The sequence below is a fragment of the Orbicella franksi genome, chromosome 7 (genome assembly GCF_964199315.1).
Source record: "Orbicella franksi chromosome 7, jaOrbFran1.1, whole genome shotgun sequence".
Lineage (NCBI taxonomy): Eukaryota > Metazoa > Cnidaria > Anthozoa > Scleractinia > Merulinidae > Orbicella > Orbicella franksi.
The window spans coordinates 18,286,056-18,300,932 of record NC_138151.1 but is presented as its reverse complement, the minus strand read 5'-3'; the positions used below and the strand labels follow the sequence as shown (position 1 = coordinate 18,300,932).

General features: G+C 36.6%; 1 protein-coding gene across 3 annotated transcripts in view; it reads left to right on the top strand.

Annotated features, from left to right (window-relative positions):
* Positions 1 to 309: 309 nt before the first annotated feature.
* LOC145492975 (E3 ubiquitin-protein ligase TRIP12-like) overlaps positions 310 to 14,877 on the top strand; it is a 53,282-nt gene continuing 38,714 nt past the window's right edge. For 2 of the 3 annotated variants that reach the window (XM_081472352.1, XM_081472351.1), the window contains exons 1-5: positions 310 to 492; positions 592 to 654; positions 9,159 to 9,227; positions 9,990 to 10,061; positions 11,211 to 11,273. In XM_081472352.1, coding sequence (XP_081328478.1) covers positions 605 to 654; positions 9,159 to 9,227; positions 9,990 to 10,061; positions 11,211 to 11,273 — 254 coding nt within the window. In that variant the 5' untranslated portion in view covers positions 310 to 492; positions 592 to 604. The remainder of the gene's footprint in view (positions 493 to 591; positions 655 to 9,158; positions 9,228 to 9,989; positions 10,062 to 11,210; positions 11,274 to 14,877) is intronic. The other variant, XM_081472353.1, reaches the window with a different exon arrangement.

The following is a 14,877-nucleotide window of genomic DNA, read 5'->3' as shown; positions in this document are numbered from 1 at the left end:
AAGAACAAAGTGCAGTTGATTTTTTTATTTCTTTTACCATTAGGTCCACTATAAAGCTGTAGTTTCATTTGTGGAAGAATTTAGTTTCAGGCATTTTTATTATCAATATAATTAGAATACGTGCGAAGAATACTAACACGGGTGGGATGCAAGGTTGTCAGCATATTCGTAGCAGTGCTTTGTTTTTTATAAAGAGCGTCTACATATCTATCAGACACGACAGGCACCCTTTGAGGTTTGCTCACTGATTTGTGGTACGGTTGAGTTACATACTTTTTTTTTAGTCACGTGTGCGGATAATGACATGTTATGCCACCGTAAACAAAGTAGTTCATCATTTTCCAAGAGTACCGCTGATCTGAAGAGCTATCGCTGTTGTCATCCATCTAGTCTTGAGTTTCATCAAGAAAGGTGAGAACTGAGCTTCTTTCGCGATTGAATACATCTCGGGCAACGGAAAACTATTCATTACGAAGGAACACAAACAAACAGGTATTTATTCTTTCAATGTCAGTAATAATATCAGTTTTTCCTTTCGGTTTCATGCTTTGCGTCTCCTTCGCTTTCTAATCTTTTCATCACGTCTGGTAGGGTTCTTACATGGATGGATGATTGCTCTGAACAAGAAGGACAAGGGGTAACCCGTACAAGAAGGTTGGCTTTGTCTCTTTTCAATAGTAGTAGAGAAGTAATAGAGTTTATTTTCAAAATGTTTTACTGATTTCGTGTTTGAACTCAAGTCATAGCGGAGAAAACAGATGTATTTTTCACATGGCTTTGAGCCCGCAATGGCTCTACGATTGACCAAAATTTCACTTAAAGAAGACTAGCCTGAGACAATAGATGGCACGCTGGATTATGCCACATTGCTCATGGAAAAGTTTGGAAGCACTGAAGTCAACTTGCTACCCAGCTATTACATTACAACATATGTTTTACAGGTTCTAGTTTCGTTTCCTGAGACTACAACTAAGCGCTGCATACATGCATGTTTACCTTAGACGTCTGAACAATGTGAGCTTACATTCACCGGAACATGAAACAATCAGACTTTGGTGTGGTAATTGTGATTTTATCGCTCTGTTGTGAAGGGGTTTTGCGATGTTTTAAATGACATGTTAAGGAATAGGTGGTTTCAGTCAAGTATTTTCTATCAAACACAGTGTGTTTAAAATGAGCTGATGGTGCAGTAATTCCCTTAGAACAATAAATGGCACATTTCCTGCTGTAACAAATATGTAAAGATCGTTACAGTATATATGTAGCTTTACTGTAGGTTTGGTGTGATTTGATTGCAAATAACAAAGATGGGAAGACGTCGGAAACAAATATATTTTACTACTGAACAAAGCAAAGCAATGCTTAATTTAGCAAAGAAAAACAGCTTGACAGTGCTTTGTTCTGGTTGTAAAGCATGTGAGATAGTGACAAGAGTACAAAAGAAATGCAGGGTGAAACATAAACCACAGCAAAGTGTTCCTACCTACCTCTTGAGTACTCACATCACTTCCTTGAGTGCTTCATGTAAAAAATAGAAAATTTACATTTTCCTTCTGTCTATCAAGTTATATAATCAAGGTTGGAAGTTCAGAAGAATAAGGAATGTGGTGGGAAGACAAGCTGTGTTTTCAGCGCTAAACTTGAGTATTCATATAATTTGATAGAAAGAAAAGGAACATGTTTTCTATTTTTTTTAGAAGGCACTGTGAGAAGAAGGAAGGAAAATCCCCTCTTAAATTCTTGTATGAAAATGTAAATTATCTTTGTACACACCATCATTAAGTCAACAGCTTGAGCTAGTTCTGTATTTCCGTCAAGTTAGATATTCTTATAGGCTGTTTTCTAAAACAGGACAAAACAAGGTTGAACATTTACATTTGTAGAGATTGGCTTCAACAAGTTTTAATCTGAATTTGCGGACACAGGATGATGTCACAGATCATATGATACAACTGTATCAAAACAGTATTTTGTTTTGTAAATCTTTTGAAAGAGTGTCTGAACTCCTTTAATAAAAACACACCACTTGAGGTCTCATATAGCACGCTGTTGAAACCAATGACAGTCATTTTTATACTGACAATTTATTGTTGATTATTATAAAGGCCATTTAGAAAATAGTCCAAATTAATGATCCTCTTTCGAGGCCTGGTCTGAGCTGCCGCTAACGGTACTACATTTAGGAAATAACACACTGGCTGTGGGTAAATTTGGGTGGCAGGGAAGGACGACTGGGGAGTAGGGGCCCAGGAAGGGGGCCCTCCTGGGGGAGTACAGATCGGGTGGTACCGGGGGTAGCCACCCTGGAATAAAAGTTCCAGACCTGCCTCCAGGGGTGAGGCCCATATCCCACAGTCCCGGGGGACTGAGGGAACCAGGAGGGGGAGCCCCTCCTGGGGGGAGTACAGATCAGGTGGTACCGGGGCTAGCCACCTTGGAATAGGAATTTCTCTGGACCTGTCTCCAGTGGGCTAGAGCCTTACTGTGGGGTAAAGTGCAGCTAATGGGTGTACTTCCCTGCCACCGTCCTTTAATAACAAACAACAGAAAGTCACCAAAATACAAAGTCTGTGTTCATTGCACCCTGAATGACAAGGTCTAAGGCTTGCAGAGAGACAGATAGCCATAGCCTGTAATCATTAATGGTATAATTATTATTATTATTATTATTATTATTTTTTTTTTTTTTTTTTTATTTATTTATTTTTTTTTATAATAAGCAAATGATATCATAAGTATCTACGGATATATGTTTTTCTAAAAGTAGTGGAATAGTAATGTTCACTATCTATACATGACATTCTAAATTGTAGTGTCAAAGGTTGCGCCCACTTTGTGTGTGTGTGTGTGTGTGTGTGTGTGTGTGTGTGTGTGTGTGTGTGTGTTGGGAGAGACAGATTATTAGCCTTATTCATGACGAACGTTTCTATAGATCTAAATGATTTGTTTATTTGCTGGAAGATGGTCCTAAAGCGTAGTATCAGGGGTTCAGATGTGTAGAGCAAGGGTCCCAGTCGTGGGAGGGTGGGAGGGAAAAGGAAAAATCAATGGCGAAGGATTGGCACAAACAAGAAGACTGAATACAACGAGGAGCGTGTACTTGACTAGAGGTCAGGGGCATGAGGTGGACATGTGAGAGACATGACTGGAACCATTGATACACTGTCTTTTACAGATGTAGATAACAGTGGCCTTACTTAGGAAATGAAAGGTTTGTTGTGATATCTAAAGGGGGTGATTGTTTTCAACTAGGAATCCCTGATGGACTTTGAGATCAGGAATTGGTGGCATGTTACCCATATTACTGGGATTTACTTATGCGTGTGACACAAGGTTCATAGTGTTACATGTCTTTGAAATAAAGTGTTACAATGCAGAATGTGTGTGCCTGTCTTTGAGATATTGTCTCTCAGGTCTCATTAACATTAGTTCATGGATGCCATAAACTTAAACAAAAATATGCGTGCTGACTGGTTTAAAATTGTGTTTCTATTTAACAAATTGACGTCATTTTTTTCATGCGTCTGTCCTCTTATTGATGATAAATTACATCATAACATTGTCAAAGTGGCTGGGGAACCACGAGCCACAGGCGAGTGGTTCTGCAGTAAACTTTGACAATGTTATGATGAAATTTATCATCAATAAGGGGACAGACGCATAAAAAACTGACATCAATTTGTTTTTTACAATAGCAAGACCCCAAAATGGTCAAATGCTGGGAATAAATGAGGGGAAAAGATGCTGTAAACTTGCCATAAACAAAGATAGGTGAATTTTATTCAAAATCATGGGAACATTGTCAATAGCTTTTCTCACTTTTTGATTGGCTATTTAAAAAAGTCCATAAAGTCTCATTGGTTAAAAAGTTGTCAGTTTGACAGCTGAAAGTTGGACTTGAAATCTTGCATAAATTAAAGTTTTTTCTCTCTGTACTTTTATTGATGATAAAAATGAGCCAATCAGCTTGCGAGAAATTAGACAGTTATTGTAAAAAAACTCCTTAGAAACAAAGAATTGGCACGAGCTGTTGATTTAATGATGGTGGGAACAAAGAGAATTTACATTTTGATGATTAAAGTAAACAAGTTGTGTTTCATTTTTTCGTCGCAGTATTTCTAAAAAGTTTGGGAGAACTCATGAAAGTTTGGGAGAATTCAAAAAAGTTCTGGAAACCCTTGTCTGTTAGCTTGTGTTCCCACAGCATTTCTTGTTCTCCCAAACTTCCGTTGTGTTTCTATTAAGCAATTAGATTATGAGCTCGAGATCTCTATTGCGTGATAGGTGACGATGGCGCAGCCCAAGTCAACTGTGACACATAGAAATCGAGAGCAAATAATCTAATTGTTTTAGTATAAATCTACTATTTGTTCAAAACTTTATCTAAATAGTCTTCACAGAGACCTCGAAAATGCAAAAAAAAGTGGCCATCTGTCTGTTAACAAGCACACACTTCTACGCTACTCATTATCTGTCACAGAATAGATAGCGAGTAACGTAGCCAATAAGAGAATGGCTTTTGTGATAGAACGCTATTAGATTTATACAACTACTTGATAGAAACACGGTACATGTTTTCTATTTTTTAATTAAGGTAATTCCTCAGTGTTGCATTGTGCATCCCTACTGCACACGATTTTAGCATCATTAGCGTGAGCGCATGAGCGCATGCACACATACAACTTAAGAGATTTCCATCAATTAGCTAAGCTCGACAGCAAAATAAATGCTTGTTTTCTCTTAAACAAGCACTGTAAGGTACCTTTTTTTATTGCATTAAATTAGTCTATAATTCATTGCCTTTCCACTGAATAAGTAAGAAAAATTTTTAATGTCAGGTAAAAAAATTACTGTCAAAAATGGTTATTTACCCTTTCACTTGTGACCTGAACCTTACCACCCCTAGAGGATGTACACTAGAAAGACTTTTTGTCAACTCTGATCCAAGATGTACATTTTTGCCAAGAAACACATATCAAATTGTTCCTTTAAGATGATGCAATGTATCTATGGAGACTTTTTAATATCAAATCCATGTGTTTGACTACTGATATCCTAAAACACACCAGTATTCAGAAAAAAAGATAAACACACTTAATGGGTGCCATTGCACAGATTTTTGATGCACCTTTGGTGAGTTATGACTCTTAAATGGGCACCGTACCATGTGTTTTTTTATCGCACATTTCGAATGCCTGCATGATTAGGAACAACCACAAAAAGTTTGAAAAATGTAATGTCAAGTGCTATTTTTAGGGAATCACCTTAATACACTTGTAAGCTTTAGGTTAGTGTTTTCCATATTTTTCAAACTGCTCTCAAATGGTCATTCTGTTTTGTAACAGAATAATACGCGAGTCTGACATCTTAAATTTGTGGTATATGGTACAGGTGTACCGTAATTTCCGGCAGTTTACCCGCACGGCAGATTACCCGCACCGGTCGTTTTTTGCCAAAATGAGAAAAAAGATTCAGCAGATTACCCGCACTGGCAGATAACCCGCACCAAAATACAAAAGAAAGTTATGCTAAATAGTTCAAGAACTCACAAATTTGAAGTGATCAAGCGAGACTAAGCCTTTCATGTTCGTGTCCATTTGGAATAAGATAAAAGTTTCTGCCACTTGGCCACCAATAGGGCAGTTAAAAGCACTCTCCTCAGCATTACTTTCTTAAGTTTGATTTTACAAGTTAAATATCCAATGTATTGATGTTTAAGACTTAACAGAATGCAAAGCGTTCGTTGTTGGAGCGTGCAATTAATCGATATTCATTGAGAGTTGAATGGACTTGTAAAATTCGGCTTGCAATTTTCTCAAAAAAACAATATCTCGGGATCTACTTGGTCTTAGAAATCGCTTGAAACAGGAAAATACTTTTTAAATCAAGGCAGTACTAACTGTAAATTTTCCACTGATGTGTCGAGTATTTTTGTATTATTTCTTCACTTGTCAGTGTTTTGTTTACACTCGTGCCGACAATTATATTTTTTATCACGTTCCACTAATTATGCGGCGCCATGAATTCAACAGATCACCAAGATATTTATGGTATCTCAGGTTCTACTGGGTCTAAGAAATTGCTTGAAACGGGAAAATACTCTATAACTCAAGGCAGCGCTAGCTAGGAATATTTCGCTGATGCGTCGAGCATTTTTTTTTTATCACAGTCAATGCTATTTTTTCACTGCACGCGTGCCGACAAATGTCGGCATCATGTTTCAGTTAGGCTTTGTGTTTTCCACAATAAAAGACACGTTAAAAGGTTTAGGTGAGAATTTTTCTAAGCAAAAAAAAAACTAGCTGTGAAATTGACAAGGTAAGAAAACTATCAAAACACAAACGCGTAGCGAAAAATTTGTTTGTATGGAATTTTTTTTGTATGATTTCATCCAACTTGCATCAGCTATAATCAATCAACGTTTAAAAGAATTTCATAGCAAATAAAGCACGATACAAGAGTTGATAGGACGTGTTTCTCGTTTAAACAAATGAGGCATTACACAGGTTTGTGGCAAGCGTATATTTAATGACTGTTATCTTTGTTTTATCTTCTGTCAGTACTATAATAATTACTGTTAAATACTTACGGGAAGATTAAAAAATTATCAGATAACCCGCACCACCCTATTACCCGCAGCAACAGTAGTTTACTGGAAAATTAACGCATTACCCGCGGGTAATCTGCCAGAAATTACGGTAATGTGCTCAGAAAGATGGCTTGAACACCCTTTTAACTCTGCTAACACTCAATCTGACTCTATTTGGGCAAAACTTTCCATATAGAACAAGGCACTCCTGAAAAGAAAAAAATTGAAAGATTGATTGATCTGCATTTAGTGGGTTTTGTCTGTTTTCTTGTTCAAATTGTTTGGCACTTCGTTGAGAGTTTTGTCTATTTTTAGACATTATGTTTGTTTTCTTAGTGATAAAACCGATCACGCGAGATTCCCGCCATTTTTGCTTTAGTAGCCAATCGGATTATGGCTCTCGTTCGTGGATTGGTGCGAGTAGGATATCAAGAGATCAATAGAAAGTAATCCTGATATCGAAAATAGTGTGTTTGTGCTCTTTGTACAAAAGAAGGAAAATAGCGTGTCTTAAACAGGATTATGCCTTACAGAATTGTGAGTATATCGACAATATGTTGGAGAATGTTTTGCTGTTTCGTTTTTTAGGTTAGATCCGATTTTTTAGAATTGCTATAGTCAACCCACATGTATGCCTTTGCTTTCAGTTGACTAGCTAGCTTGTGCTGATTAAACTAGTTCAAAACAACTGGTAGATCCCGTGGACTTTATTTTCCTGGTGTGTCTTCAATTCGAGTAGTACCCTGATCCGTGGTGCGAAACACAAATTTACATTGGCTTTCATGCCTTTTATCTTTTAAAGTTGAAAATAATTTAATATGATTGTTGAAATGGCATGCAGAAGAAGATAATGGTGAACAATAAAGACAATAGAGTGTTTATGTTTCAGAACTATTGGTCTAAAAGTTGCCCCCTGAAAATTTGATGTTCTTGAAACTAGCATACTTGCCCTTAAAGCTTTGGTTCTTTGGCAAATATTTGTGTTAGGAACATCAAATTTCCACAGGGCAACTACTGTATCAGCTGATATTTCCTTGACAGAAGCACTCTTTACTGTTGTTTAAACAGAAATCTCCAGCTCATCATGTAAGTTTTTAAAAGGATCACAGAGAAAATGTTGTCTAATTCTTTTTGAAATACTCCGAGAAAATAAAAAGGATAATTACTAGCTTTTGATTTTTGAAATGTAACATCTCTTTGCTGGTTTCCTTCTTATTTCAACAGCTCATGGCAGGTCTGTGTTTCTGTCGAGTTATTTAAGCAATAAACCACTCTTTCTATGGGTTTACTGGGGCAATAAACCATGTAGGATGTTGGGAGAACAGCTTTGTGAGTGTTTTCCCAACATCCCAAGTGGTTTATTGCCCCAGTAAACCCATAGAAGGAGTGGTCCTATTGCTTTTATGAAATAACTATTGAAAATGTTTGTCAAAGAGAAGAAAATTTAACGCACTTTCATGATCAAGGTTCTTATTTTCAACACATTCGTGAGATGGCACAAAAAAACCAATCACAGAAGCTGAAAGAATGAAAGCACAGACTCAGCATCAGGCACAAAATCTGCAGAGCAAAGCTACGAAAACATTTAGCGCTATAAATATTTTGGAAAAGGAAAGGAAAAGGTTATTGCTGAAAGACAGCGAGTGTATTAATTAGTTTTAAGGACCTTGATGGGAAAATGCAGGAATTCATGGCCGGAATCAGTCATCACAAAAGTAAAAAACCATGCAAAAACATGGTTTGCAAGTGGTGCAAACTTCATGTTCTTGGCGAAGTGATTCAACGACAACATTCAAAACTTTGAATGGGTTAGTTCTAAAAACGCTGCTTCTGAAATTTATTCAGAATTTATTTCCTTATGTTGAAGGCTATGAAGTGCGTGTTTCTCAGTATTTTGCTGAATGGAATTGAAGGCTACTGCTTGAATGTGTAATGGAAACTAAATTTGTTTATTGTGTTACAAATTCATGCGTTGAATTTAAACTGATAAGCTTAATGTTAACTTGAAAGAAATCTTTTACCTGCTTTTTTAACAACCCAAATTGACCATTCAATCCCAGCTGTGGTCAGAAGTGCATCCTCCACAGAGAATGGAAAGCACTGAAAGTGCTTAAACTTTCTTCTAAACTCGAGCGTAAACAGAATCGGCCTAAAATTTTGGCCATGGAGATTAAAAAAGATCATTAAACAAGCATTATATCATGACCAAATTCTGGTCCTGTTTTCCCCTACAAATTTCCCTGTGTATGTTGAATTAAGAGATGTTTGTGTTAATGATGTCTCTGTCAGTGAAAGCGAATATATATTTAAAGCTTATACATGTAATATGTTCTCACTAGACTGTTCTAAGTTGTCTAGTTCTCACATAGTGCTGCGTATTGGAACCATGTCTTTGCTAGCACAATAAATGATAGGTTTTTGGCCAATCAGAGTTTGCGAAGTATCTCAGTTATTTTTAAAAGAAGTATATAGTTTTTCAAGTTATTTTTTTGGAACTGATGCAGGGTTGCTATAGTTACAAATCATATACCATTTGTATATTAATGTTTTTATTGACTCTTTTATTAAGGAATAAACTGCAAGGAAAAAGAAAAGGGTCAACAACTCAAAGTTCTTCTAACGAGGTGGATAACAAAAGGTAAAAATGATACTTCTACAGCTGTGGTAAGATATTTTCATGTACATGATGTGTTATGTGATATATCAAACATGAAAGACTGTGTGTGACCACATTTCCAAAACAGAGGAGAGAGTTGATAATACAGTGTAAGTTTCAAATGTGGTCAAACAGTGTGTTGAGTGTTTTATATAATATCTTCAGCCCAAATTAAAGCTAAAACTAAGGAAAAAACAGAGAAATATAATCTTAAAAGACTATGCTAATAAAGATCTGATATCCAAGCAACATCATGGTCACGACTTCAACTTCAACATGTTTCAACTTGAAGAATTAGTGAAATAAAAATGACTTTGAGAAGTTGTAATAAAACTCATTATTTAATCACTGAGGACTACACTGGGTCACAACTGTGCTACACAAATCAACTTAATATTCATTTATGAAATGAAATGAATTAATTACTCACCATCCTTTTTTTTTTATTTTGAGAGATCAATCCACAAAGCTTTTTATCATTGATGTGATTGAAAGATTATCAGTTCCAAATTAAAGGGGTTAGTTTTCCCTGAGAAGAGATAGAACTTTCATAAAAGGAGGAGAAAAAGTCCGTTCTGGCTGAATAGAACTTGTTAAATGTATTTATGTAAACAATGCTAAAAGTTTATGGCTTCTCTTTTGGATTTCAAAGTCAAATCAAAGTGCACACAGCTTTTTGGAGTTGCATGGTAGTAGTCAATAATTGTCAATAATAATTGTTATTCACTATCTGTTCATGAGTAGATCCAAACCAAGCCAACCTAGGCGATCGTCTTCGACAAGCAAGCCTCCAACCACTGTCAACTGTACATACAAGTAAGTCATACACTTGTCAGGGAATTCAGGGCTCGAAAAAATATGTAAATTCCAGTTTGCCTTTCAAGCTCCTACAAGCAGCTCTCAAATTTTGCTTGCCCTGGGCAAGTCTTAGTTTACATTTCTTTTTGGCCCAACAGGCAAGTGAGAATGTAAAGTTACTTGCCCGGCAGGAAAATCTCCTCGGTCTCAATGACCTTATGGCACTTGTTTCAAGCCTTGGAATTTGTTGACTACACTAAGTTGTGTTTGTATTGAAACCATGGCTGCTCAGTTTAGAAATACATTGTTCATGCACTTTAAAATTTCTGTTACTACCAATGAAGTCATGCATTTTAGCCCTTGCCACATTCTCAATTTTATTTCTGAGACTCCTAAAATTTCAAGTTTACCATAAATATACAACAAAAAATTATTTTGTAAGATTAAGTTTTTTTCTAGCATTTTAATTCAGAGTGGATATCCTGGCTGATAATTTATTATTTCTACTGTGGTAAAAATGAAGGGTCTAGATCTTTTTCTCCTTAGCAAAGAGTAAATCAGGGATGTACATGTATGCATGTATGCAGGTTAAAATTTTCAAACTATAGTAGTTTTAATTATTTATTGGGGGGTTCTTAAAAATGAATAACATGCAGACCACCCAACCCCTCTGTTCTTTATTCTACTCTACCCTACCAGAATACCATATCAATCCCTGAACTCCTAGATGTTTTTTTCATCTTGTACTCACCTAGACATGAACACTTGATCTCTGGCTTTGTAGTCCACCGTCATCTCCACTAGGCCACACAATCCACAGTTGCAAGTTTGCTCATATTTGCTGGTCTGATAAGTTATTGGTTCCAGACTCACCCTTCTCCTTTGACACAAATTAACCTAGGTTGAAATCATTCTGACCTAAAGAACAAATTGACCTATTAAATATACAGATCCTGACTTTCTTTCTTTATTTAATACTTATTTATTTACTTATTCATTTGTTTATCTATTTTTGTGACCACATTTGATAGCAAGAATTGAAAGAACTGAAAGTGAACCCTGTGCATAAAACTGTTTTATTCTATTCTGATTAGTATGGTGTTGGCAATACTTAAACTTGCTTGACAACTAAATATAGAATGTTGATTTATTTCATGCGTTGTTTAGTTTAAGATCTCGCAGTTCATCAGCAAGTCCTCGTACTAGCAACAGTGATTGCACAATCCTCAGGTATCTAGATTGAGTCTTTTCAATCAGACTGTTTATTTAATACTTTTACTACAGATATATTGTATAAACATAGGCACCCAAGGCGTGCAAGAGTTATTTTTTTGTGTGAAGTGTCGGAGATAGGAGCATTCATGGTACAGTAATGATTTGGTTAATTCGACAAGTTTTTTTGGTTGAGATGTTACATCGGTCGTGGTAAGATAGCAAAATAGTAAACCATAAAATGTTTGACTGAACAAACTACAGTAATCTGACATGTCTCCAGATTAATGTAGATACCATCTTATTTTCTAACAGGCAATTTGATTCGTTCTTTGATACAACCCACATTGTGATTGGTGTGACACGCGCTCATGCATAACTCCCTCACTCACCGATCACATAACCCTTCCAAACCCAAAGGGAATTTTTGCTCAAAAATACTCAAGTTAATTTAGAGACTTTTTCGCATTTTCTACGAGTCGTAAGTTTACCTTTTTAGACAACACAGCACAACACAACACAACTTCTCTGAAAATAGAAAGAAAGAGAAAAAAACCTCTGACATGTTGAAAGTCTGATTTAATTAAATTGCACTTTAACTTGGTGCTGCGCAGTCTTCAAAGAACATTTGAACAGCTTTCATACTTTTCACCTTTAAAAATACCAGACTGAAATGAATGTCGTCAAATAAAACTATTAAACTGCTACTGCAGAGATGTAAAAACCATCCAGAAATGAAAGCTTCTTTTTTGTTTAATATCCTGGAAACAATAGCCGATAACTTGTCAGCTCTAATTGAATTTACTCCCATATAACAAACAAAAGTGTTAAGTTACCATTTGTTACTAAAGATAGCAAACATCTTGTGGGAAAGAGTGGTGACGATTCGTCCACTCTAATTGAATTTACTCCCTTGTGAAAAACGAGTGTCAAATTACACAAAAATATCTCGTTATATTTGCAAGCAACAAGAACAAAATAATCGTTACCTGCACTTACTATTGTAAATGTTAGAACTGTTTCAAATCTAAAGTCTCGTCCCCTCTAAAACATGTCCTAAGAACTAGAAGCAACGATTCGTGACCTCTAATTGAATTTACTCCTTGTGAAAAACAAAAGTATCAAGTTACCTTTGTAACTAAAAATAAAAATATCTCGTTGCATTTGCATACTGCTAACTCACGAACTGTTTCAAACCTCAAGGCTCATCTCGTTCATTTAACTAAAATCCTCAGCTTAACCCACAGAGAATGTCAAAGTAAACCCAGTATATGAATAATTCCTCCTCTTTTATAGAAGAATAAATATGGTCATTCTGAACTCTTTCGGGATCAAATCTTCTCACATACCATTTACCTTTACAACAAGAAATTTGATTGTAGATCCAATCTGATTGGTGTGACATACATACATCTCTCTCACTCACTCACTCACTCACTCACTCATTCACTCATTCACTCACGTACGCATGCACACACGCATGCATGCATGGTCGCTTGCTCACTGACTCACTCACTCACCGTCAACTAAGAGGGATTTTTTGTACAAAAAAATAACTCAGCAAAAGTGTACAGTCATGTAATTAACTGGTGCGATGGTAAGACTACTCTCTTTCCTTGTCTAACTTAGTCATGTTTTCATGAGAGATGTTTACCTTGGTTTTGTTTTAAGTTTACGGAAGTGAAATTTTTTAATTGTGTAAACACACTAGCAAACCTCGGTAAATGGTGGCAAAATCAAAAATAAACCAACCTAGGTTTGTCGACAGTTGAACGCCTCATCAGGGATGGTTTAGCTCAGTAACAGATGGTAACCAAGGAAAAGCAGACGTTGTTGCAATATCTTGGCAGCAAGTGTTCATGCATGCAGTGCGTCAAGAAGAGAAAAATAGACAAAGATTCCTCGTAATGTAAGTAGGTTTCAAATCAATGGGCAAAAAAGCTAAATAAACTCATGTTTCAGGGCTCAAAATTGACTTTTTCGTTTGGGAACCAGCTGACGACTAATGGAAAAATTTTGGTCGCCAACTTATTTTATACATAACCTACACAAGAACACGATTTTATATGTTACTTTGCATGCAAGAAAAGTCACAATTGAAGAGCGGAAACAATTAGAAACAAACAACACGAGTAACACTTAGTTATAAAGCTACCGTTGTTCTCAGGTGATATGTCTCTGGTCCGAAGGTGATGGTTGTCTCTATAGTCATTTTAAATGAAGCAAAGCATAAAATGTTTTAAGTCCATGGTTTTCATTGTGAGACAAACTCAGGTCCTTGCATATTTTCCCTTTGGTATTTCTTTGAAATGCCGATGAAGGATTCAAAGTTTGGATTAACCTTTTGGCTGAATCTTCATTCCCTGCACATAAAAACTCATGTAATTCCTTCAACTGATTGGTATCTGCAGCCATTTTCACAGCAAATGAAAAGCACATGGTGTCGAAGTGCGTCTTCGATCCCAGTTTTGGAAGAAGCCGCTGAAACGATATAGTGCGCTGTGAACGCAGTATCGACGTGTCGAAATACATTCAATTTTTTCGATTATCTTGTAATATTCAGACATTATTTTACTGGGGACTGAAAGGTGAGTTGTATACTAGCCACCATATCTGATTGCTTTCCTAATATAAAGATTTAAAAACAAAAGTTGTCGTGGTTTTCTTTAATTATTGGACAAAACGCAAGCCGCCAGCTGGTGACCAGTTCTGAAAATTTAGTCGCCAGTGCTCAAATTTTGGTCGCATTGGCGACCAGTGAGTTGCAATTTTGAGCCCTCTGTTTAGGCAAAGAAATCCCAGACTACTGTTTCCTGTTCATCGTCAAATGCTGTAAGCGTTTCCTTTCTGTTAGAAGCTCAGTAGCTTAGTAGCAGTGTACAGGCAGGTGCAACTAGAAGAAGACATACCACAAATAGAGAGAAAAAAATCATAATTGAGGTCTATGGAGAAGAAAAGCAAATGTTCAAATTTAAAGCGGCTCCAAATAACAAGAAGTACCAGTAAACATTTATGTAGCCCGGGCTCCATGGCAGATGTCGTTTCAGCTTTTTTGCGGGAAGAGGCTCAGTGAGATATCAGTTAAAATTTTGTCGAGGAAAAGGTTGTTGTTATTCTTCGTGGTAGATGCAATAATAAAGTGTATTATCGTTTGTCTCATGATGTAGTCACTTGAGATGTAGATCGCGATGTTTCGACTGCTTACTGCTAGTCTTCTTCAGGAGATAAGGTCGACTGATTGCACGGTATCATTTATGTCACAAAGGTCGGCTGTGATTGGTGCATTTCGATCCTCCTATTGTTCCATTGTTCCGGCAAGTAGCTGTTCCCTGAGTGGTCCGCTGTTGTACTGTTCTCCTATTGTTGTGTTTCTTAATCGAGGGTATCCATGCTTCAGGAATTTCAATTCCACTATCCCTGTTGATGTTGTTAGGGTGAAGTCTTATGTGAATAGCTTCCTTGACCCTACGTGTGTACCAGTGAGGATCTCGATCAATAAACTTGATCTCATTCCAGATAGGATAGTGGTCAGTCTCGTGGGTGTGTTCAGAAACGGCGGAGGTCTGGGTACGGACGAGTCATATATCCCTGTCATGTTCTTTGATCCTCTCCTGCATAGATC